The sequence below is a fragment of the Pogona vitticeps genome, chromosome 14 (assembly GCF_051106095.1).
Source record: "Pogona vitticeps strain Pit_001003342236 chromosome 14, PviZW2.1, whole genome shotgun sequence".
In the NCBI taxonomy this organism is placed as follows: Eukaryota; Metazoa; Chordata; class Lepidosauria; order Squamata; family Agamidae; genus Pogona; species Pogona vitticeps.
The window spans coordinates 2,882,803-2,907,029 of NC_135796.1; the positions used below are offsets into that span (position 1 = coordinate 2,882,803).

General features: G+C 46.6%; 2 protein-coding genes across 4 annotated transcripts; one reads left to right on the forward strand and one right to left on the reverse strand.

Moving 5' to 3' along the window:
- Nucleotides 1–9: 9 nt before the first annotated feature.
- Nucleotides 10–5,028, reverse strand: LOC110082903 (coiled-coil domain-containing protein 157-like). 3 transcript variants are annotated; one of them, XM_078381576.1, is made up of 4 exons: nucleotides 4,913–5,028; nucleotides 3,301–3,597; nucleotides 2,360–2,531; nucleotides 10–1,229 (listed from the first exon to the last, which is right to left on the reverse strand). In XM_078381576.1, the coding sequence occupies exons 2-4, from the start codon at nucleotides 3,546–3,548 to the stop codon at nucleotides 348–350; spliced, it is 1,302 nt and encodes a 433-aa protein (XP_078237702.1). In that variant the 5' UTR covers nucleotides 3,549–3,597; nucleotides 4,913–5,028; the 3' UTR covers nucleotides 10–347. The 3 variants fall into 3 exon arrangements, with proteins under 3 accessions (XP_078237702.1, XP_078237703.1, XP_020656503.2); XM_078381577.1 differs by having other exon boundaries at nucleotides 1,028–1,229; nucleotides 2,317–2,531; XM_020800844.3 differs by lacking the exons at nucleotides 10–1,229; nucleotides 2,360–2,531 and having other exon boundaries at nucleotides 2,920–3,597.
- A 1,738-nt stretch (nucleotides 5,029–6,766) lies between these two features.
- Nucleotides 6,767–22,316, forward strand: SF3A1 (splicing factor 3a subunit 1). The gene is made up of 17 exons (XM_020800807.3): nucleotides 6,767–6,925; nucleotides 8,337–8,449; nucleotides 9,327–9,531; nucleotides 10,366–10,623; nucleotides 11,150–11,224; nucleotides 12,011–12,161; nucleotides 12,821–13,014; nucleotides 14,097–14,214; nucleotides 14,322–14,507; nucleotides 15,119–15,240; nucleotides 15,582–15,827; nucleotides 15,932–16,148; nucleotides 17,344–17,373; nucleotides 19,355–19,509; nucleotides 19,865–19,966; nucleotides 20,673–20,744; nucleotides 21,088–22,316. The coding sequence occupies exons 1-17, from the start codon at nucleotides 6,863–6,865 to the stop codon at nucleotides 21,187–21,189; spliced, it is 2,409 nt and encodes an 802-aa protein (XP_020656466.3). The 5' UTR covers nucleotides 6,767–6,862; the 3' UTR covers nucleotides 21,190–22,316.
- The last annotated feature ends 1,911 nt before the right edge of the window (nucleotides 22,317–24,227 follow it).

The window sequence follows — 24,227 nt, forward strand, 5'->3', positions numbered from 1 at the left end:
CCAGTGACCCTCAGGGTGTCTCTGGGCTCCTCATCCCGCCCAGCCACTGATAAAAGGACGAAGGGAGCGGTAGGCCAGCAACATCCACACCCTCTTGGCCAAAAGCAAAAAAAAAAAGGGGGGGCAGACCAAGGAAGCCCCTCCGAGCTAATTCAGAAGATGGAATTCCGGGAATCATGAGGACCCAGTGCAGTATTTTGGGGGGCAGTGTACCTGAAGGCCACGGGCTGGAGCCAAGGCACCCCAAACCCACCTCCGTGGAGTCCTTGACAGCCCCAACTGAGGGTGGACAAGGTGAGCTGGCCTCTACTACCTACGAAGGCAGCCCCTCTGTACTCCAAGCCGCACTAGAAAATGCAGGCCCATCTCTTCTGCCCTGGGCCAGAGCAAGGCTTGGCTTGGGGAACCACAACTCCCATAACCCTTCTCGCCAGACAGTGTTTGGGAATTGTGGTTAAAACCAGATTTCTAAATGTTGATGAACCCTTTGGAAAAGTCTGGTTAAGGGAAAGATATTCACTGTTTTGAAGCTCCTTTTTCTCTTTCTCCAGCGAGGCCGCCTGCTCCAGGCTCTCGGCGTGCTTTCTTTCGAACAGCCGCTCTGCCTCTTTCCTTTCCTGCTCCTGGGCTTCTTTCTCCTTCTGAAGGCGGCCCTCCAAGGTCTCCAGCTGGTTCCTCAGCTCCTCTCTCTGCTTCTCAGACTCCTCCAGCGCCCCCTTCAAGGGATTGATGAGTTCCACCAGCGTTCGGAGATGCTTGTTAATCCTGGAGAGGTCTTTGCTTTGCTCGGTGGCCCAGTAGCTCACGTCCATGGCCCTGAGGGGCTTGGTGTCCGGGGCCTCCCCTGCCAGCTCCAGGAATCTGCTCAGAGAGGAAGGAAGGTTCTGGCTGTTGCAGATGTTAATGATGCCCCTGCCCACTTCGCGGAGGCTGGCCTGGGCTCTCTCGCACACATCGCAAGGCTCCGCGGACCACTCCGTGGTCTGAGTTTGGATACTCTGCACAGATGTGGCAGGACCATGTGCTGACTGTGCCCCAGAGGGAGCGGCGAGGTGACTGTCCATCTGCCTGCTCCTGGCAGATGATGTTAACGGGGAAGACTGGAAGCTTGGTAAAGTGACCTCCGACTCCGAGTGCGATGAGGAGCTGCTTTCTGTGCGCATGTTCTCAGCTTCCGTGGGCTGTGAGAAAGCTTTCGGGCTGGAGGAACCTTCTCTGCTGCAATTCTTCTAAGCAGGAAAGAAAAAAGGGGTTAACGCCCCTCTTCAAACAACCCCCTGTGCATTAGAGAGGCGGGTCTCTTTGGGCAAGGAGACACTGCCTCCCCCCACCTCTCCACCCGATAGCAAAAAAGGCCAGTAGAGGCCACAGTTCCCCCCTGCATGAAGAAACAAGGCCTTCACAGAGATCAGATGTTTATAAAAATGAGGCAGAAGAACCCCACCGAGTCAACATAAGAGATTTTTCTTCACTTCAGTTAGATGTCAAATATTATGAGGTTGGATTGCCATGCTGCTGCAATGAATAATAATAATAATAATAATAATAATAATAATAATAATAATAATAATAATAATAATAATAATAATAATAATAATAATAATAGAAGAAGAAGAAGAAGAAGAAGAAGAAGAAGAAGAAGAAGCAGCAGCAGCAGCAGCAGCAGCAGCAGCAGCCGGTACTGCCCAATGTTGACTCTAGTTTTCTGCCACACTCTTCCAGTCCTATGTGCCACGAGGCACTACTGATTCTGTGTATGAAACCCTTTTGCGTGGTTATGTCTACGCAACAATCTTGCTCTCTACATCAGATTCCTAAGAATGTGTCATTTTCATGTAAAATAAGCAAAAACAACTTCTTAGACCCATCTGGTATGCCAGCTGCATCCCTAAGTTTATCTTCAATGGGGAAAAAAATGACTTCTGGAAAAATGAGCCAGGAAATCCTCCACCGTTCAGCTCTGGTATGGCTTAGGGTGCCCTCATAAGTTCAAACTATTTCCAAAGGTGTTCCTGACAACGTCCTTGTACAGTGGGACTCTCTGGACAACCTATCTAAACTGCCTGTTTTTAAGGCCACTGTTAGACAGAACTGTCATGGTCAGGTTACGGAAATCTATACGAAAGCATTTAGCAGCCTCCGGACGAATGAATGAAAATGGATGGATGGGAACAACATACTTCTTAAACCTCTCTTGTGGTTTATATCCCTCAGATTTGGGATACCCCGGATCTTTTATCTCTGCCTGCAACCCCTGGAGCCCCAGAAAAGAAAATGGCAAGATGGAAAGTTGCACCTATTTTGATAAGAACTCACTTGGTGGGCGTGCAGCAGACACCAAGCTCCTTAAGGCGCCTACCTCTGCTGCCAGCTGCTGATAGAGGGTGCCCAGTTTCAGCATGCTAATCCAGTACTTTTTTACTGCCAGCCCAATAGACATGCAAGGTCTTGTTGTCCTGGAGGGAGGCCGGGTGTGTTCACCGATTAAGCTGTCTGTGTATCCCATGAAGCTCTGAAGCAGCAATAGCAACCTTTGTAGGACAGAAAGGAAATCTAGTTTTCATGTGAAGTCAACATCTTTACCCTAATTCTCCATATAAAAGTAAGTCCAAATAGTTTACAATGACGTACCAAAATTAATACAATAATAAATCTGGATCTGTTCTCAATTATCCCAGAGTGCAAAACACATAATAATGGGCTCAAGTTACAGGAAGCCAGATTTCAATTGAATATCAAGAAAAACTTCCTAACTGTTACAGCAGAACAATAATGGAACCAATTCTTGAATGAGAGAATATCAGACAACCATCTGTTGGATCTGTTTTGATTTGGACTCTTGCATTGAGCAGGGGGTTGGACTCGATGGCTTTATAGGCCCCTCCCGACTCCATTACAGTACTCTATGATTCTAGGACATAAAAACTAACCAATAATTTATTTGGAAACTCATTAACAGTGAAAATGTTACAGTAACCCAACACATGTACATTTGATTTCCTAAGAATGGCAAAATAACAGTTTAACAAACAAAGCACAATTCATAATCATTAGTTTCAAATGAAGCAGGCATTTTTCAATGGATTGCAAAAGGATCCCTCTTTCTTTGGCCAGGGGGACCTGGGCAAAGCATACTGCACGTATCGTCTCTCCACTTGCAATCAGATCCACGCGTCAGTACGTCCCACTGCATTTATTGGACTCTCCAAACAAGCATGCAAAGAACTTTTAGGAAGGGCTGCAATGAGGCTGGGGATGCTCAGAACAGGATTTTGGTGCAGCCACGGAATATGCTCTCACCTGTCAATCACAAGTTCCAGAAGAACCACATGGGAATGCTGGGTGAATTCGGGATCATTCTCCGAGAAGTCATAGCGCTCCAGCAAAGCTACCAAGTCCAGATCACAAGATACCTTATCAGGAAACTTCCAGGAGGGGTAGTGCACAGCCCCGATGCAGGAGAACACGCTGATGACTGTCCCTTGAAGATCGGTGATGTCCTTCCGCAAACTTTCCATGCAGTTTTGATTCACCAGCATCGTCACCATGTTGCCGCCCTTACGTGACAACACGCCTTGGTCTTAACGAGAGATGTTCCTGGGCAGAGAAAGACACGTGCGTGACCGCTAGCCTGCATTAAGCTGGTCAAGGCAACAGAATAGAAAACACAGATGTAAATTGGAAGAGGGAAAGCAACTGATGGGGAAAGACATCAGTAGCCGTCGCACCCCTCACTCTACTTCCGTTCAGAAGTTTGGCAAAAACAGGGGAACCCCAGCTTGGATCTCTTCTTTAAAAATTCCCATCCATTGAATACAGATGAGCCCCCAATTTCCTGCTATTTTGCACTCTACAGATGTGTCAGACAGCCTCGCCTGTCAACCCCAACCAGGCTGGCTGGCGTGATGGGCATTATTGTACTGGGGGGCACATTGGGGGCACTGGGTTTGGACACAGTGGGATAAACAATCCCAAGAATGCCCAGGTCCTAGAGACGGTGAGATTTAAAGCCCATTGCTGGGGCAGCTTGTGAAGTGGATCATGCCAACAGTTCAGGGAAGGACAACTTTCCCGGCCACGAACCCCCTTGTTCCTTACAGATTGTCCTACAGGAGTCTTCTTTTATTTCTACCAAGAAACAAAAGTGGGTGAAAACCATTTCTCATTATATTTCTAAACACAAAAACGAGAAGTGCTGGATAGCCCAGGGGTTGAGGTCTCCGGCTGCAGAGCCCAGAGGTTGGGAGTTCGAATTCCCCACGGTGCCTCCATGACAGAGGCTGGACTGGATGATCCCATGGGGTCCCTTCCAGTTCCCGCAGTTCTAAGATTATAATATGAACAAAATTGATTAATACGTATCGTGATCTCAAGATGTACAGAGTTATCTTCTCCTTTGCAGGTGGGTTTAGAATTGCATTTTTCAGAGATGACTTCTGAACACATGCTGTGCTGTTGGAGGTACTAAGAATGAGCAGTGGCTGCACCGTAACGGCCATACCACTGCCCTGATCCTGTGCATGACTTTGCCAGGATGCTTGCACCTCTGTTGCAACCAGGACTGGGGGGTGCACGTGAGAAATGCTGCCTGGGGGGGGCATTGCAATGTAAAGACCAGCTTGCAACATTCATTGCACGAACTGTGTATTTGTTGCATGAGCAGTGCTGGCTTATGAGAATTGCAACTCCTGCCTGCGTGTCAGGGGAGCGGGAGGGAAAGCACTCTGCACGTGCTCAGAGGCGCTCTGCCGGAAGTGCTCGAAAAGAGGATCTCCCTTAACCTAGAGATGAGGATATAGGGCGTAAAGGGGCCGTTCCAGGCTCGCCTGCGGGGCAAAAGGGGGGGGGGGAGAAATCTCAGGGTCCCAGAAAAAAAGCCCCCTGAAAATCGGTGGGGGGGGAACCGACCCACCTGTCGAATGAATCTCCACTACTGCCACCAGGCTCGCCCTCGCTTTCTAGGCCTTGACCGCTGCCATGGCAACCCCCGACACCTTTCCCCGGCACGCCCGCCATGGCACCGCCCCTTTGGAACGCCCCCCCCTAAGCCCCGCCCCCTCAGGGGAGAAAGAGGGAAGAAGAAGTAAGCTTGGCCTTTTGGACTTGACTCTTCCGGTTCTCGTTCGACCCGCTCGCACCAAAGAGGAGGCGCAAATGGCGAGAGCTGTCTTAGGTTTATTAAAAGCACCCCCACAAAATGCTACCCCTGTGCAAGGGGGTTGTCAAAAAGGCTTGAGGGGGGAGGGAAAGGAGGAGACCCGCCTTGGATCCTTTTCAGGAGAAAGGCGGGGTTTGATTGATTGATTGATTGATTGATTGATTGATTGATTGATTGATTGATTGATTGATTGATTGATTGATGACTTCAAGTCAGCTTCAGCAAATGAAGGAAAGGCGCTCTGATGAGGATGGCCAGAGTCTTGTGTCACTTCGAAGACAATTGTATATTGAACTCCACACACCTTCAGTGGGAGAAAGCTGCGTGCAGTTCCATGGGAGACTCTTCTCAAATAGAGACAGCCAGGATTGTGAATCTGTCAATGAATCTGCTCTGGGTCCTCTGGCCAGCTAGAGGTCACTTTGGGTCAGCTGAATAGCCAGCTGTCCTCACCTGTCCTATGGGCATGGTGTATCTTCAACGCCTATTTGGCAAAGCAGGAGCCACGTCTGGAGCACCTTGAGACCAATGTGAATTTGGTACCAAACTCTGGGAGGCAATGGAAGACAGGAGGGCCTGGCGTGCTCTGGTCCATGGGGTCACGAAGAGTTGGATACGTAGACCCCCTGCCTACCTAATATCGCATTTTCCTAAATCTATTGACTTCAAACGTGTTTTAAGGGTTCTTTGAAAGAGTGCTCAAGTGTAGAAAAAAAAAACATACAATTTTTATTCATACCTTCATTGAAAAAACACAAAATGCAACTACTGTAAATATTTGTATTTGGAATGAAAAAAAATCAGTAGTACCTAATTAAATAATATTATGAAATATTATGTACACAGAAGCTGTGTTTGGTGTAATTACGGATCGCCTAAATATTTATTATGATCTGCCTAATGGGATCTGCTCACCTTTACATCTCGTGCACCCTCAATTTTTTTCTCTCTCTCTGACATGGACCTCCTGCAAGTCAAAATTGACCCTTGGGGATCCATATAGACCACTTTGGAAACCTATGCTTTTGACCTTGCACTGCTTCATCATCATTTGAGAACTGGAGGTTTGCATTTCTGCACAGGTTTGCCAGGGTGTAAGAACACACACACACACACACATTTCTGGGGGGAAACCCGTGAAATGGATCGCATGAGTGGAAAATCTGATTATTTTTTTCTCGGGGGTGGGGAAGGCTTCCAAAGAAGCAGCCGCCTTCGTCTGTTTCTTCATCTGGGCCAAATTTAAAAAGAGAGAAACAAGAAAACAAAATATTTATTGCATTAAAGCTTTTTTTCCATGTGAACTTTCGCTTAGCAAGTGGAGTCTTGAAAGCTGACATTGGCCTACATGGGTTAAGTCTTTAAAATGCTGCAATATCCTGACTTTTTCCTTTGTGCATCGCCAACGTGCAGAGCAATTAAGGATGGAAACCGGAAGTGACGGCAAACGGGGGGGGGCGGCCGTTTCCTTCAGAGGAAAAAGGAAAAAGCTCTAGCCTCACCTCTCTATGGTGCGGAGTCGCGTTCCTAGGAGGAGAAATGCGCCTGCGTACAGAGGGCTCATTTTCCTCCTCCCTCGGAAGCTCCTCCTATTGGCGGGCGACTCGGAATGCGCGCGCATCCCGTCCGACGCCGCCATTTTGTCGCCGCGTTGGGGATTTCGGCGAGTGCGGCGGGTCTTGCGCTCCGGGGAGAAGCGTCGCCATGCCGACGGGGCCGGTGCAGGCGATGGCGCCCGCTCAGGTAGCGCCGCCTGAAGCGAAGCAGGTACTGTCTCCGTCTGTTCCTTCGGAAAACCGTTCCTTCCTTTCCTCGCCCTCCCCGTTCCCTTCCTCCCCCCCCTCTTTACACAGGCCTCTGAAGGGAGAGGTTCTCCCAGGATGCTTTGCGAGCCGAGCGGTGTATGCTGGGAATCGTAGTCTGGAATGCTCTGCTGGGTGCAATGCAGTGGAAAGGAGTGTTTATTTATGTTATTATATTTCCCACTCCCCTCCTTTCTCTGTGGAAAGGACCCAGGGCGGCTTACAGCAATGAAATGCAGTATTTAAAGTTGGAAACAATGAATATGAAAAGACAATCTAAGAACAAATTTACTTATTTATTTATAATATTTTTATCCCACCTCACATCGTTAAAAGACAATATTTAAAGCTAAAAGTGAGTATAAAAAGGCAGCGTACATCATTAAAAGTCAATATTAAGGCAAAGATCAATACTGTAAGTATACAGAAATTTCAAGCACTGAGATTGGCAGCAGAGAGGGCCATTAAGTAACCAAAGGAACTGGCCCATCCACTGAAATCTTAGGTCAAAAAGAGGGAAAGTCAGTCCCAGTATAATTCATAAGTATAGTGTTTTTCATTTCTGTGTAAAATGCCCAACATGTTTTGGCCAAGCAGCCTTCTTCAGGGGCAACAGAGTAAATGAAATATATATTTTTAATGTCCAACTTCCTAATTTTGACATATTGATGCAATGCGTTAGACAAGAATATTACTAATTATCAGAATAATAAAGGTTTAAAAATTTATTTATTTATTTATTTGATTTATATGCCGCCCATCTGGCAGCGAGGGCCACTCTGGGTGGTTTACAGCAGTAACAAAACCATAAAATAACAAAATAGTACAACATCAGAGTTAAAGTGCAATTTAAAATATCCTAAATAAAGTGAAGGACAAGATGAAACACAATACATATAATTAATAAAATATGATATCATAAAATATGGCAACACATATTTGGATGGTAGCATCCAATTTATGGATGCATTGTGGAATTATAATCATTATAGTCATGTGTTCATGACTTTATACAATGTGGCCCCCAATGTTATGATTTTGTAGTTGTAATTATTTTAATGGTATATAGCGCTTGAAGAAAGCTGAAATGCATCACATATTTTGCACTGAAATAAAGAACATGAGGATTGAAGCTGGAGGTGTGAGGTGTTTGTGTAAGGCCATTAAATGGGTTTGTGGCAGAAAGATTTGAAGGATGGTTATTGATGTTTGGATGCTCCGGTGCCTCAGTTGCCTTTTTCTTGCTACAGAAAAGAACATTCCCACAGGAGAGGCTCTGCTTCGGAGCAGTCCTCTTACTTACTTTCCCTGTAAACCGGTTCTGAAAATGTTCTGTGTACCTTTTCAAAGCGTCCTGTTTTAACTCTTAATTGCAGCCGGAAGATGAACCAAAAGAAGAAGCCACCCCTGCCAAGCCTGTCGTGGGAATTATTTATCCTCCTCCAGAAGTTAGGAATATTGTGGACAAGACTGCCAGCTTTGTAGCCAGGTAAGGAGACGCTCTAGACTGGGTGCCTGGAATATCTGTCATCTCCTTGCTGGGATAAACACAAGGAAAGGTTTTGACAGCCTGAGGGGTCGTCCAAGAGCAAAAGTAACAAAGTTACCGTATTTTTCACACCATAAGACGCACTTTTTCCCCACGAAACAGGGGGGTGGGAAGTCTGTGCATCTTATGGAGCGAAGATAACAGATTATATTTTCCTGTTTTCTTCTCCTAAAAAATTGGTGTGTCTTATGGAATGGTGCGTCTTATGGAGCGAAAAATATGGTAGTTGCCATGTTGCAAATAAATAAATTGTATGGTGATGAAGTACACTGGGGCCTTTTATCTGTGGGATCAGTATCCGTGGATTCACTTATCCGCTGCCTGAAAATAAAAAAAAAACATTAAAAGGAAAATTCTGGAAATATATAGTACAGTATTTCTAAATTTAAAATATGAAAAAACTGGCCACTAGAGGGAGCCAGAGACCATGCTGTGTGTAGCTTTTATTATTAAAATCCCACTCCTTATAATCCATGTTTTTCAGCACATGTGTGTGGGGGGAGGCTTGGAACCGATTCCTTGTGGATACGGGGGTCGTATTGTACCTTTTATTCTTGTTCCTCCTGGTGTTTGGATAGCATGAGGGTTCTTCTACAGCCAGACCAATCCCCAGTGTTTTCAAAGCAGGGAGGCCCTTATCTTCTGTTTAGTTGACCTTGAGTGACCCAGTGCAACAATCTACCTTTTGTTCTTCATTATGCAGTCAATGTCATCCAGCTGTGTTTTATGACAACTTCGCCTTTCATTCATTCACCTTAATACTTACTTTGTGGTTGGTCATTGGACACCGTTTAATCTCTGTCATACAACTTTCCAGAAATGGCCCCGAGTTTGAAGCCCGTATCCGTCAGAATGAGATTAATAACCCCAAGTTCAACTTCTTGAACCCCAACGACCCTTACCATGCCTACTATCGGCACAAAGTTAATGAGTTCAAGGAGGGGAAAGCCCAGGAGCCCTCGGCAGCCATCCCGAAGGTCATGCAGGCTCAGCAGAGCGCCCAGCAGCAGCTTCCCCAAAAGGTAAAGAGGGAGCCTCTCTTGGCTTTGTCTTCACAATTGAGTCTCTCCATTCTTTTTGGTGTCACATGAAGTCCATGTCCTTGCGGTGGTTCTTCTCTCTCACACACACACACATCTTTTTAGGCCTCTTGCCCTCACTCTGGTGACATTGCTACGAATTATGTTCTTAATCATTTCAGAGTGCAGGACCCATAATAATGAGCTCAAGCAACAGGCAGCCAGATCTAGGCTGAATATCAGGAAAAAATTCTTAACTGTTAGAGCAGTACAAGAATGGGACCCACAACTTCAGGAGATGGTGAGCGCTCCAACCCTGGAGGCAGTCAAGAGGAAATTGGAAAATGGTCTATGAGATCTGCTTGGATTTGGAGTGCTCCACTGAGCAAGGGGTTGGACTTGATGACCTTCTTGGCCTCTTCCAACCCCATGATTCTAGGATTCTATTATGTCTTCCAACCTGTGGACCTCTAAAGCTGCCCCCTAAGATATCTTTTTCAGGCTCAGAGCCAGCTAGATGATGAGCCTATAGATCTTTTAAATGGCCACTTGGAGTCTTGGGGAATTTGACTGGCCATCTTTTGGCTGAACCTCTCCCTCTTTTTGGTGTAGGGGTTCTCAAAGTTGGACATGCAGGCTGGAAAATTCCTACTCTTGCGTCAGAATGTAGCAAGCAGCAGGGGTTCTGCAACCTGTCACCAACATGGCACATTTCTTTGTTCCTATTAAGGAGATTCCTCCTCATTGTAACTCTTGACTTAGAACCACATCTGTTAAATTTTAGCAAATATATTAATGCATGAAAACAGCCCGCGTGATTGTCTGCTCCTTCTGTAGGTACAGGCCCAGGTGATTCAGGAGTCAGTTGTGCCGAAGGAGCCGCCTCCCGAGTTTGAGTTCATTGCGGATCCTCCCTCGATCTCTGCCTTTGACTTGGATGTGGTCAAACTCACGGCCCAGTTTGTTGCTCGGAACGGCAGGCAATTCCTCACCCAGCTGATGCAGAAAGAACAAAGGAACTACCAGTTTGATTTCCTGCGGCCCCAACATAGTCTTTTCAACTATTTCACCAAACTGGTTGAACAATACACCAAGGTGAGAAGTCCCAGCTTCTGCAAACAGGTTTCAGAGCGGTTTTCCACCAGGGGCTTTCCTCATACCTGTACCCCTTTTCCTTTAAAACAAGCAGTCACACATTTCTCTTGTACCTATAGGCTGGCGCTGTTTTTAGAATGGTCTACTTTAAGCCAAAGCAAAATGTATATTTTGAAAATGCAGAAAAGGCATGTGATGTCTGGTATTTTTAAAAAAGTTTAGCTTTCATTTAAACACAACAACAAAGATGTTTCAAGTTGTTACCGCTGGGAAGAAACTTCTGAAAGTGTGTGTGTGCATTACCTATTGCTATCTGAAGCTCACTGAGCAAGACCCCCAGTGGTTTTGTTTTCCAGACCCCTGCATGCTTGTTTCCACCTCCTGTCGACAAGTCATGAGCTATTCTGGTGCAGAATTTGTTTTACATGCGTGTTGTGCCTAGATACTGCCGTCTTCACAGAATGAAAAAAAAAAAAAAGCAGATTTGATTTCTTTAAAATCTCTTGGGAAAAAATGTGTTTTTCAGATCTTGATTCCACCAAAAGGACTAATTATAAAACTAAAGAAGGAGGCAGAGAATCCTAAAGAAGTCTTGGACCAGGTAACTAATATAGGTTTTTAATTCCAACAATTTTCAGTAAGCTTCTGAGCTCATTTCGTTTCATGTGTGTAAGAATGTATGTAATGCACAGGGAATCAAGCACGGGTTTAAAGATCTAGCAAAAAAGTACACAACGTTACAGCACATGTAGTGTAAAAGGTCCCATATCCCTGTATTAAAAAGTAAGCCCTATGTAATGAGTTTGGAAGGTTTTACTTTCAAGTAAATGTGATTCTAGCCTAATTGTGTAATTTTTAATGAAGGCAATTACTGCAATGTCAAAATTGACCTGGTGTTTCTTTTCTCATATTGGCGTGTTACTCCATTTTGTGACCTATGATCATAGAATCACAGAGGTGGAAGTGCCCTGAAAGGCCGTCGAATCCGACCCTTTGCTCAGGGCAAGAACACGTTGCTTCCTAAGACATTTCCACAAATTACTCTTTTTAATTTTTTAGAGACTTTTAATTACCAACCCCAGGGATGTAGCGATTCACAAATTTGGACCCTGGTGGCCATCCAGAATCTGTGGTTGTGGCCTAAGTGATGGTGGAAGGGCATAGTTTGTCCTTACTCTTCCATATTGAGGTTTGAGGTGGTCCAAAATGGGAATCGGATGGTAGAGTTGAAGGGGATTTTCCCTGTTTATTCCCATGAGGCGTCTGCAAACTCTGTTGGTTTTCTAATTCCGTGCCAGTGGAGCACCAGGAGTGGCGGTTGCCTTTTGTACACTCTCATAAGAGGCTAAGGTGTCCACCTCCCCTTTTCCTTGGTACCTTTGCACAGGTTTGCTACAGAGTGGAGTGGGCCAAGTTTCAGGAGCGAGAGCGGAAGAAAGAAGAAGAGGAAAAGGAACGAGAGCGGGTCGCTTATGCCCAGATCGACTGGCATGATTTTGTGGTGGTCGAAACCGTGGACTTCCAGCCCTCGGAGCCAGGTTGGTTCAGTTCTTTAAGTCGACCATGGCGCTCAAAGCTTGGGTGAATGCAGCATCCGGGGAGGAGGAAACCTTAACTCAGACTCCTTGAAAGGCTATGACCACAAGCTTGCTTTTCCCCACCTTCTGTCTGCTTTCTGGTCTAGCCCTCGGGAAGCTCCTTGTCCTGTGGTCGTCAGCCCCAACTAGCTTTCGGGAGGCAGGCTGTCATATGACTTTTGGTCCTGATTATGATTGTCCGGGGCAGCTCTGCTTCTTCAGTACCAGTAGTCCTTGGGGTGGTCAACTTTCAAAGGCCACATCGGTGCCCAGAGGATCTCCAGGAGTCTTGCTTCCCACAAACAAATGTTTTTAAACGTCTGGGGTATGTTTTATATTTTTGACATATCCGTCTGCTCACCCTCCCACCCAGTGCTACTCCTTTAGTCCTGTAGAAGTTTTATTTCAAAACCGGAAGGGACTAGATCTGGAAGTGTGCTAGGAGATGAGCTTCTTCAGCTGTAGGGTAAGAAGACGGTAGTCTCTGTCCGGTTTAATTTGGTGCCTGCCAGGCTGGCGTCTTAACAGAGCAAAATGACCTAGCAGCTCAAACGTCAAAAGGGCAGTTAAATGATGAAGAAGGGTGGGAGGGCCTTATCTTTCCCCTTCTCTCCCTTCAGGGAACTTTCCTCCGCCGACCACTCCTGAGGAGCTGGGTGCCCGAATTCTGATCCAAGAGCGTTATGAGAAGTTTGGCGAAAGCGAGGAAGTGGAGATGGAAGTGGAGTCAGACGAGGAAGACGAGAAGACGGAGAAGACAGAAGAGACGCCCTCCCAGCTGGACCAGGACACCCAAGTGCAGGACATGGATGAAGTAAGTCAGACCTAGAGCCGCTGAGAGGACGGCGGAGGTTCTGGTCACCCCAGGGCCCAGCCATACGGCTGAGAATTCATTCCTGAATTCTCCGTGTGTCACCAGCATTCTAAATCTTTGTGCTGTGCTGAGCTTCTTTTAAAGACGGAAGTGTTTTGAGTTTGCAGGGCAGTGTGGAGTGAACTGATATGAGGGAGATATCCAGAGGCATGTCAAAACCTCTTGAGCCACAAATGCAAAGGGAATTGGAAGGCTCTTAAACCACTCTGGAGGGTCCCAAGTCCCTTCAAGATTCCCCAGTCGCCCACCTCGCATCGCAGTATTCCTTTGACATGTGCCAGTATTTCTGCGACTGGCCTTTCGTCAAACTGAGCCTGAGGAAACAGCGGCCAAAGCTACCAGTAAAAGCCAAGGAGTAGTCCTTAGCTAGGTTTAATCTCTACCAAACAGAATGAATCAGTCCCATCAAAAGAACAAACCCGTCCCAGGTTTGCCTCCATCCTGCGTTGCTAATCTGGTCCTATTCGGGAAAGGTGCCCCAGACAAAAACCAGCCTTCTGTGAAAGAAAAGGCCCATGGCTGACATTTTTTTCCCTGGCATCTCTACCCTTATGGAAATTTGGGGCTGGGTGGATTGACCTTTCCTTTAATGGGACCCCATGGTCCTCTTTTCTTGATTTAAGCAAAGGCTCCTCATTAGGCCATCCTTTGTGCTCGCCAGCATCTGTATAGATGCAGATTAGGTTTGCAATTAGGTTTGGAAGAGGTCTGTCCCAGCAGCAATTATAAAGCGACAGGGAAGCGGAGATCTTGCCCCAATATTTGCTGATGGCTTATCCGTCGAGGTCCCGTGTGAGTAGCAGTTATGCAATGCCGCACGAGGAGGAGCATTACAAAGAGGGACGGATGCTTGGAGGCGCAGTGTTTTGGAAGGAAAGGACGGTTCTGTGGGGTGGGGGAAGTCAGGCCCTTGGCCCACCTTTTAACTGCAGCACTGGCTCCATGCTCTTGCTGGTGGCTCAAGCGAGGAGTGTCTCAGTCCTGCACTGGACCCCACCGCTTCATGACTTTTAAATTTAAAGGGGTCTGATGAAGAAGATGAGAATCAGAAGGCACCCCCTCCTCCAGAAGCTCCGATGCCACCCCCTCTTCCTCCTACTCCGGACCAGGTCATTGTGAGGAAAGATTATGATCCTAAGGGTAAGTTTTGCTTCCAGTATGGTGGGATTTTTCTGCTCGGGCGTGCTTACAGTCCGGATCCCCACCATCCCATGCATTTCTAATGGTGTGGCTTTCTCTCCCTCTAGCTTCCAAGCCTTTGCCGCCAACTCCTGCCCCGGACGAGTATCTCGTCTCTCCCATCACGGGGGAGAAAATTCCCGCCAGCAAAATGCAGGAGCACATGCGCATTGGGCTTCTGGACCCTCGCTGGTTGGAACAGAGGGATCGCTCTCTCCGGGAGAAGCAAACCGACGACGAGGTTTACGCCCCAGGTCAGTCCAGAGAGGCTTGGCGTGGCGACATCAACACGCTGTCTCTTCATGCTCCTTTTAGTATAATTGAGGGAGACTGCTTGTACCTCCCATTGCTGTTGTTTTTGAGAACAATGCCAGCAGAGGGATTGGCAACTGCGGGTGGAACACAGCATTGATTGATTGATTGATTGATTGATTGATTGATTGATTGATTTGATTTGATTTGATTTGATTTGATTTGATTTATATGCTCCCCATCTGGTCTGGTCGACCACTCTGGGCGGCTTCCAATAAGGTGTATACAAAAATATAAGAATTTTACAAACAGTCCATAACACATACAATAATAAAACAAATAATAAATGAAAGAAAAAATAAAGAAAGAATTAAATATTGACAGGAGGGAAGGCCTGAACATACAGCCATGTTTTTAGTTGACTCTTAAAAGTGCCCAGCGTAGGGGCCGCACAAATAACCAGAGGAAGGTTATTCCAGAGGTGAGGAGCCACCGCTGAGAAGGCCCGGTTTCGTGTCCTTTCCTTCTGGGCCTCCCTCGGCGTTAGGCTCCTCAGCCTCACCTCCTGGCTCGTGCCAGGATAAAATACAGTAAACCTATGTTTTCCGTTTAGGTTTGGATATTGAAAGCAGCTTGAAACAGCTGGCTGAGCGCCGTACCGATATTTTTGGTGTGGAAGAAACAGCCATTGGCAAGAAGATTGGAGAAGAGGAGATTCAGAAGCCAGAAGAGAAGGTGCAACCAGAACTGAGCTGACTATTCTAATACAGTAGGGCCCACCCCCATCTGTGGGATCAGTGCCCACTGATTCACTTTTCTGCTGCCTTAAAATACTAATAACACCCACCCCATCGATTTATACATATGTATACATTATACAATTTTATGTATTTTCAGCATGTATTTACTGGAATTGGCCACTAGATCCTGCAGTGTATAATATTTTATATCTCTGCATTTTTTTGTATCCGTGGGAGGGGTTGGAACCCGTTCCCCGTGGATGCGGCAGTCTTGCCGTATTGTATTTCCCCAAATAAAATGAGAGGCTTGAAAGCCCTTTTTTTGTGTGTCGCTAGGTGACTTGGGACGGTCATTCCGGCAGCATGGCCCGAACCCAGCAAGCCGCTCAGGCCAACATCACTCTGCAGGAGCAGATTGAGGCGATCCATAAGGCCAAAGGGCTGGTGCCGGAGGACGACAGCAAGGAGAAGATCGGTCCGAGCAAGCCCAACGAGATGCCCCAGCCACCACCACCACCGTCCTCCGCTCCAAACATTCCAACGAGCGCCCCACCGATCGCCTCTGTGCCCCGTCCCCCTTCGGTAAGTCCTGCTCCTTCCTTGCGGAGCTTCTTTGCTACCTGGAAAACCTCATTTCTGTCCCTGGAACCCAATGTTTAAGAGAGTACAAACCGTTTTCTTCCTAGATGCCGCCTCCTGTTCGTACCACAGTGGTCAGCGCTGTCCCTGTGATGCCTCGTCCCCCAAACCCGATGACGTCCGTGGTCCGCTTGCCACCGGGCTCCGTCATTGCGACGCCGATGCCACCGATCATACACGCTCCGAGGATCAATGTTGTGCCGATGCCCCCTTCGGCTCCGCCCATGATGGCGCCACGCCCGCCTCCCATGATCGTGCCGACAGGTCGGTGTCGAAGATTGCTTCTTTTTACCTAAGTTGTAGTTTCAGGAAATACAACAGCCTGTCAGAGTTGCCACTGATCCTTCAGAATTTGCCTCCGCTTATGTGTTTTCTTCGGCAAAACCTTAGGATGCCGTCCCAGCTACAGTACTAAAAATCATGAGAAGTCACATTTTTGTAATGCTAGTTTATGCAGTACCTGTATAGGAAAAGCTATGAGTGTGTGGCTTCTGTACCACCCCATAGCATTTTAAGCAAGCTCTGGGCATGTTTAATTATGCAGGTTACACACACACACACACACCCCAGCAAGCTGGGTGCTCAGTTTCCCAGCCTTGGAAGAATAGAAGGCTGAGTCAGCCTCGAGCTGAACAGAGTCTGGACTGCAGTAGTGCAGTTTAAGCACCACACCACGAGGCTCCTAATGGAAAGCCAATTTTACAGCAGAATGAAGCATGGAAAGTGTTTCTTGCCTTCAAGCATTGTATTTATTTGCTACTGGATGGATATAGAAGCTGTGTTATGATACTCTAGTAGCATTTAGTTCTACCCCTTCTATGCCCTGTATCCAATTTTTTCTTTTAGATTTTTTTTATTTTTTAAAAATAGACTGAAGATCAGGTAAGCAGCAATATTTCTGCAGGCGAGCCTTTCATCCCAAAAGTTCCGTGTCTAGGACAAGAGGCATGAAAGTCGTTCTGCTGTCTGGCCACGACAGCCCTAAGGCTTGCCTCCACCCAGCCCCCTTCTCTGTAGAAATGTGAGGTAGATGGTTTTCACAGGGCTTTCCTGCTTTCTTGCCATTCTTCCCATAGTAGTTGATTCCACTTGTTTAATTAAAGGAGCACAAATGAGAGTAGATTTTGTATTATTTATTCTTTAGAACACTTCACTTACATGCAACATTTGTTTTAAGAGCTTCAGACTTTTATTCTATGTACCTTAGTGCTCGTTATGGTTACACAGATTTGAGTCTATATATAATCAAGGGTGTTTTTTTCTGAAAGGATTCAGAAAACCACACTCTGCCAGGTGTTTTTCAGCGCTATATCACACGACAAAGAAATGGCCTGGGTCTGGTGCTGTATCGCATAAATTTTCACCTTTGAATATGAAGTCTAAATAGGCTGTATGTTTTTATCCTAGGTTGCAGTTGAGCTGAGCCGTTGACTAATTATATTTAATTGTTACAATATAGGATACAGACAGGGACCAGTCAGCAGTCCAGGTAACTCCTTAAGTGTCATTGTGCCCGCAGAGGTAAACTCGGCTAATCACTAACCTTCCAGTCAAGCTCTAATTTGCATGCCTTCACTTCTCTTGTCTGTCCAGAGTGGTCCCAGGGGAATCCTGGCTGTGGTGTGCATCTATGTGTGTCAATAGTTCTGACTTTGTAGATTTCTTGGCCTGATTGTCGCCACTCTTCCAAGCTGTCATGGCTGCATGCTAAGCTTGCGTGCTGGTGCTCCGGAGACACGCCCCTGTTGCAAGGGGAAACTCAGGCCAGCAGTACCGGAGGAGCCGGAGTGTCACCCTTGCGAAAAACAACGGCCAGCTCCCTTCGATTTACTTGTCAGACGCACTGCCTCAGTGATACAGATACTGGGAGCAGTGCATCTGTAAACCCTGCTTGTCTCCAGAAAGAGGTCTGGCTGCTCGGTGGAGGGCACTTCCTCATTTGTATCAGTGACTCTCCTGTCCGAGATTCAGAGGCGTTAAGTAGCTCAGAGTTGCTACCAGCGTGGCTCAGAGGTGTGGCCGCCCCATGGAAGTGCTCACGTCTGGAATCTTACTGTGTTCTTCTTTCTAAAAAAATGCCAATGCCTCCAGTAATTCCAAGCCAAACCTTTTGTAGCAGACTGGAATAACTTTCAAAGAATTTCTAAAATTGAGCAAATAGACCTAAGTAAGAGTCTCCGGCCCAAGCATTGGAAACCCAGGAAAGAGAGAGGAAGGAAGGGTGGATTGGGGTGCATATTTCCTTTGCCTTTAGAAAGGTAAGGTGTGGCTGAAACAGATGTGTAGCACACAGCTGCATTCCTCAGTGAGCCATGAAGGGCAGTAGCTCCCAAGGGCTGATGGCTCTCATGAAGGGACCCTTCCTTAGAAGCAGGATGCCTTGAGAGACGGAGCAACTCTTCCTAGTGGGGGCTCCGCAGCTGGGAGTAGCCCTGGACGCGCATGTCAGTCCAGCCCACAACAGTAGCTGTTTCACTTACGTTTCACCATATTCCTTGTCATGGCATTTAACCTTCGTGTTGCAGCAGGAAAGCACAATTTTTGTGTGCCTGCGTTCCTTAGTTAGAAGCATTCAAGTGCAGATGCCTCACAGTTGCATTAAAATCCTGGCTTTTGCAATGCTTGGGCGGGAGGTGGGTGGGATGACAGCCTCCTTTGGCGTTTCGCCCAACTAATCTCATTGTAACGCAGCTTTTTGCCTTGGAATTACCACAGATTCTTTTTTCCTATTCTTGCCTCTTTCCTTCCTTAAAGGCCGGGGTGTCAAATGTAAGTCCTTTTGAAGAGAGCGCTATCCTGTCATGTCATGACCTGCGATCAGACGGTGCACCCAGATTCCCTGTTCCTGCTTTCCTGATGGCATCACAGACAGGAGTTGACAAGAGGTCAACTGTCCCTGCAGAATAATTATGCCTTATTTGCTTGTGCCTTTATGGCATTGATGCATCATGGGAGGCAGCTGTGTCTCTCTTTTCTCATTATCTTTTTTTTTTCTCCGCCAACACTCAAATTTTGCCTATTTTCTGTGGAGGTGTTCCTTAGGATATCCTGCTTTCACAGTTTAGCAGCTGTCTGAGATAGTAACATAGACCGGAAGCCAGACTCCCTGCTCTGTGTGTCAGCTGGCTTTTCTTTTTTCCTCCTGCTACCCGACACGGATTTTGTTCATACTACTGTTTTCTATAATACATGAGAGAACACACTAGAAGTGGGAGCATCAGCCCCTACTTCTTGGAACACAAGTAGTTGGCAGCCCTTCTGGCCTCTGTGCCAGGTGACAACCGGCTCCCCCCCCCCCCGTTGTTTTGTCCTTGGTTGCCCAAAGCTGAGATGACGCGCCAGCGTGGTTAGTTCAGTTTGGACAGTTTCTACATTTGACACCCACCGCTTTGGGGTACAACCGATTCCGCTCCCTGATGAAAAGGCGGTTGCTGCTGTTCTTCTAACAGCAACTCTTCCTGTTGCTTCAGCATTTGTTCCAGCTCCTCCTGTACCTCCGGTCAGTGCTCCGGCGCCTATGCCTCCTGTTCACCCACCACCGCCCATGGATGATGAGCCTGCCTCTAAGAAACTGAAGTCTGAAGACAGCCTCATGCCGGAAGAGGAGTTCCTGAGGAGGAACAAGGTGCGCAGTTAATAGACTTGTAGACAGACAAGTTGCTTTTTCCTTAGGAGACTCTTCCAGGGTAGATTGTGGATTAAGGATATCTTTCCATGTCAGTGTCTGGATAATCGGCTCCCCTTTGCCTGCCAGTCCAGTTTGGTCGTGGGTGACCTACTCCCCACTTGAAATCCAAGCAGATAGGTTTGCGGCTTGCAGGAAAATGGCACCAGAATGTTGAGAGCCAGTAAAACCAGTGTCAAGCAAGGGAGAAGCAAAAGGGTTCTTGCGTTTAGCCTCTCTGTCTGTTCTCTTATTGGCTCCTTTTCCCTTCCCCTGGGATACCTCTGCCTGTCGCTCATGGTGTTTCTCCTTTTAGGGCCCTGTCACTGTCAAAGTCCAGGTCCCCAACATGCAGGACAAGACCGAATGGAAGCTGAATGGGCAGGTGCTGGTCTTTACGCTCCCTCTTTCTGACCAGGTAAGCAGCCCAGGGTTACCCTGAGCAACACATGGGGGGACAGTTTCTGCATTCACAGAGGCTTCTTTCCTCTTCAGCATGTCTTCTGGAGGTCAGGGACTCGTTTTCATGCCCAAACATGACCCCACCAACCACCATCTTAAGCAGATGGGCTACACTAGAGAAGTCGGCACTTTTCTGTCCCAGCTCAGTCGTAGGTCCATGCCACCATGACCTGTGCTTTGAATTGATTGCCGCTTTGTGTTTTTCCATTTGGAAAAAGATGGCGAGACGTCTTGCCGTGTTTTGTTGCCGAATACGCGGACCGTTCCTCAGCGATGTTCCCGAGCTGTGAGTTGCTCCCTCGAGGCACTTCGCGGCGAAGCCGATGCAGAACATTGATGGTGCTCCGTGGGAAGTTCTTTCCATTTGGCAAAAAATACTGACCTGGCTGAGCCTGGTCTGTTTGCTCCAAAGGAATTCTCTCCCATGGGCAGAGCAGATTGCGGATGGCTTGGGTGCCCTCCTCTTCTCCAACTATTTGTAATATGATTAAGTTCTTTGAAGTCAGCTTGCCTGAACGTTGCTCCCCGGCTGCTTTATTGAAGCATCCACTTCGTTCTGTGTTCCTGTCCTGCGCTGTCTTTCTCCAGCATGTGGTGCCAGTCCTTTTATAGTATCTCATCTGCTGATATGTTGGGTTTTTTTTTCCCTTTCTGCTTCTCAGGTCTCTGTGATAAAGGTGAAGATCCATGAAGCCACTGGAATGCCTGCTGGCAAGCAGAAACTCCAGTATGAGGTGGGTGCTTGGTCATGTTGACCTTTAAAATCCTGTCTTTCTTCTTAGGCAAATGTTAGGGTGTAGTGGAGGAATGACTCTGTAACTGTTGCTTCTCTGTGGTTTTAACCCTTTCCTATTTCATTCTGTGTGCCCAAGGCCCTTGTTCTGTCCGTGTTCTTCTGGCTTTCTTTAGCCTTGCGCCCAATTCTTTGATGTGCCTTCCATGTGTCGCTACGAATAGAGCAAGCTGTCTTGGGAAACAGAGTGGGCAGAAAAAGAAGAGGAGATTATGCATCTTACCTGGGCCACTTTCCTTGCTAAGCCATGGATTGGTACTACTAAGACTCTCTTGTTTTTACAGGGCATCTTCATTAAGGATTCCAACTCCTTGGCTTACTACAACATGACCAGTGGGTCCGTGATTCACTTAGCGCTCAAAGAAAGAGGTGGGAGGAAGAAGTAGGATTTCTCTGCGAAGCAACTGCTGTACAGGATGATGAAAGACCAGCTGCTCGAATCCCCCAGCTTTCTCGAGGAGCAGGAGCATGGCATTCCTTCTGCGGCTGTGCTTTGGAGATGTGCTTTTCTCTCTTGGTCCCCAGGGACTGGACAAAGGAGGAGCTACTACCCATCCAGTTGCTGTGAAGTGTTTGGATTGTAATTTTATTTTTTGCCGCTTGCTCTATATTCATTGTGCTGCCGGCACTGTGTCTTTGCTAGCGTCCCAATTAGTGGTCCTGTTTTTTTCCCCAGAGCAGCATTTTGCCTTGTGTCAGCTTTTCTTCCTAACTTGGACCTGTTCTTTCTGGTTTTGGAAGGGTTGGCTGGCAGGCATAGGAAGACATTTGTCTGATGGGTGAAACGTTCCAGTCATCTTCTTTTGTTAACGCTCACTGGTATAATAAAATCATTTGTGATGTCCCATGTGAAATATGTGATAACCCTGATGATAAAAATATCCTAGCTGTAGAAAGGGAGAGATCCAGGTTTACGTGTGATGCACGAGCCAGAATCTTGTTGGTTAGTTAATCCAGCGTAAGTGAAGTGGTGTAAATAAGCAGTAGTGACAGGCCGGTAGTTAATCAGTCTGCCAGAGAGATGACAGGTGACTGAAAGACTTGGGAAAATTCCATCCCTCATTGATGCCGTGTAACCTGTTGACAGAAAACCACATGTTCCTTCATAATTCAGCATTGGGAAATTATTTTAAATCCATGTTTGAAAACATGTCAGTCCTAGGTGTATCTCAGATTTAGACAAAAGGTTAAAGGGATAGCCAGACTTTGGAAGATGGTGGGTGAAATCCTGTTGCACTGGGCATAGCATGAAGTCTGTAGGGAGTTATGTCCAGGCAGTCTGCATTTCCTACCTGACTATGCAGCTGATGGTGGAACTACTTGTGTCGCTTCAAGTTATGTGGGTGTAGCTGTGTGCCAGGACTTTGGCCCTTTGGTTTAAAATGCAGTTTGCGCTTAACTGTCTGCGGTTGCCATCTTTGCGGTGCACCATCCCTTGCTGTTTAGGTGCATTGGTGCAAAATGCAGTTAAACCTTTGTGATGTTGAAGATTAAAGTTTTCTCAAGATGTTAACAGTTTTGATTGTGGATGTTTGGCGTCTGAACTTTTCACACCAGAGTAGATCTTCTGCCGACTTTCGCCGGATGGATCAGGCAAGGAAGGTTTCTGCAGCAGCACAGCCACTACATGTAGGCAGTACAGAATTGACAGCTTCTCTCTAAAGTGCAAATAGGAGGTAACAGTGGGTCCTAGATCCACAAAAGCTGAACGCTAGGAAGGTAAGTCTTGGTGTATTTCATTCTCAGAGACAAGTTTCCAAAGTTTTTTTCTCCCGAACCAGGTGAGTGATACGAGAATTTTAATACAATTTTTGTCTTTTGGATATTTGGGGGGGAGAGAATGCAGAAATATTGTGGAAAACGTGTATTGTGTCAGTGTTACTGAACAAAGAACCCTTGCTTTTGCATATTTTCCTCCAAAACATGCACATTTTATTGCACTCATGCAGTATGGTACATGCTTTATTGTGCACTCCTGTACAAAGTTCACAGAGTCCAGCCTGCCCTGCCAAGGCTACTTTCTCTGACTACCTCCTGGAACTGGGGAGTTGCGGCGCTGCCTCAACTTCTTTTTTGGGTGTGTTTAAACAGAGGCTGCAGGGCCAGTGGTGGACCTACCTTTTTGGGGCCCTGAAGCTTCAACTGTTGGGGCCCCTTTCTGACAAGGTCTGCGTCCCGGCTTCCCTACCTCCTCCAGCCACTGTCTTTTGAGTGGGCAACCGACAGAGGCAGTGTGGGGAATTGGAACAACCAAGCTATGGCTCCACAGCCAGCTGCCAAAACCACTGAGCTCTTCTCTCTGTATCAGTTTAATTCAGCCAACTTATTTATTTATTTATCATTTCTCAGTTAATTTGATCTCAGAACATAACATGGACATTGGCGGCAGCGGGGGCGGTATCATGAATACCCATTGATAGAGGATAACACATTTCCAGGGTAGAGGTAGCTCTGCCAGTCTTGGCAGTGCAGATGAAGACCAGAGGGCAGTGAACCCCTTTACTACAAACCTTTTGGGCGCAGAAGCACCAGATGCTCAGCACATGGCAGGATTCGACAAGATTCTGCCGTCAACCTCAAGTCATTGTTCTTTGTTTCCTCAACTTTTCCCCAACAGCTTTTTCTAACATCTTCGCCAAGGAAGAGAGTGGGTGATCTCCAACAGCTGTCTGTATTTTTGGATCTTTTGGCATCCCAAAGGTGCACCTTGATAGGTCTTTTTGAGACTATCTGACCCATTGGTGCAATGCACTCTTCTGGGCAGCTAACAGAATGAAATCAAGCAAACATTGGGGTCTCTGTAATTCTGATGTGACTTGATGGCAGAAAACTGAAAAATAGGTTTTGAGTTTGTTCTTTGTTTGCACTCCTTATCATAATCGAAATGTATACCAGAATGAAACGTCTTAGCTTTCAACGCACCATGACCCCAGCAGATGGCGTTTGGACCTGCCTTAAAACATGCATCCAAGATGTCTTTATTGTAGATGGACGTCTTTTCAGAAAGAGTTTATTAGCTGGGATTTATATAGGGGAAAATATTCAACATGAAAGTCTGCTTTTGGGGAGATGACCCCCCACAAAAACTGCTATGAAATCATGATAATCCATTATTGATTTCACGATTCCACCTTTTACTTTATTCCTAACGTAGAAGAGATCTGTTTGTACCCAGCTCACTTTCTTTTCTTATGAAGAAATTCGAATAGCTAGTTCCTGCTTTTTAAAAAGAAAATGTGAAGAGAAAGCAATTCAAGGTTTTCCAAAGCCACATAGGTTAGACGTGGGGGTGGGTAGACAAAGATGGAAAGCGCTATTTTTAAAAGGAAAGATGAAATGAATCTTTACAAATTTTCTTATCCTCAGTGAAAAATGGTGCCTCAAAACATTAAGATACCATGACCAATATAAAGCAAAACAAAAC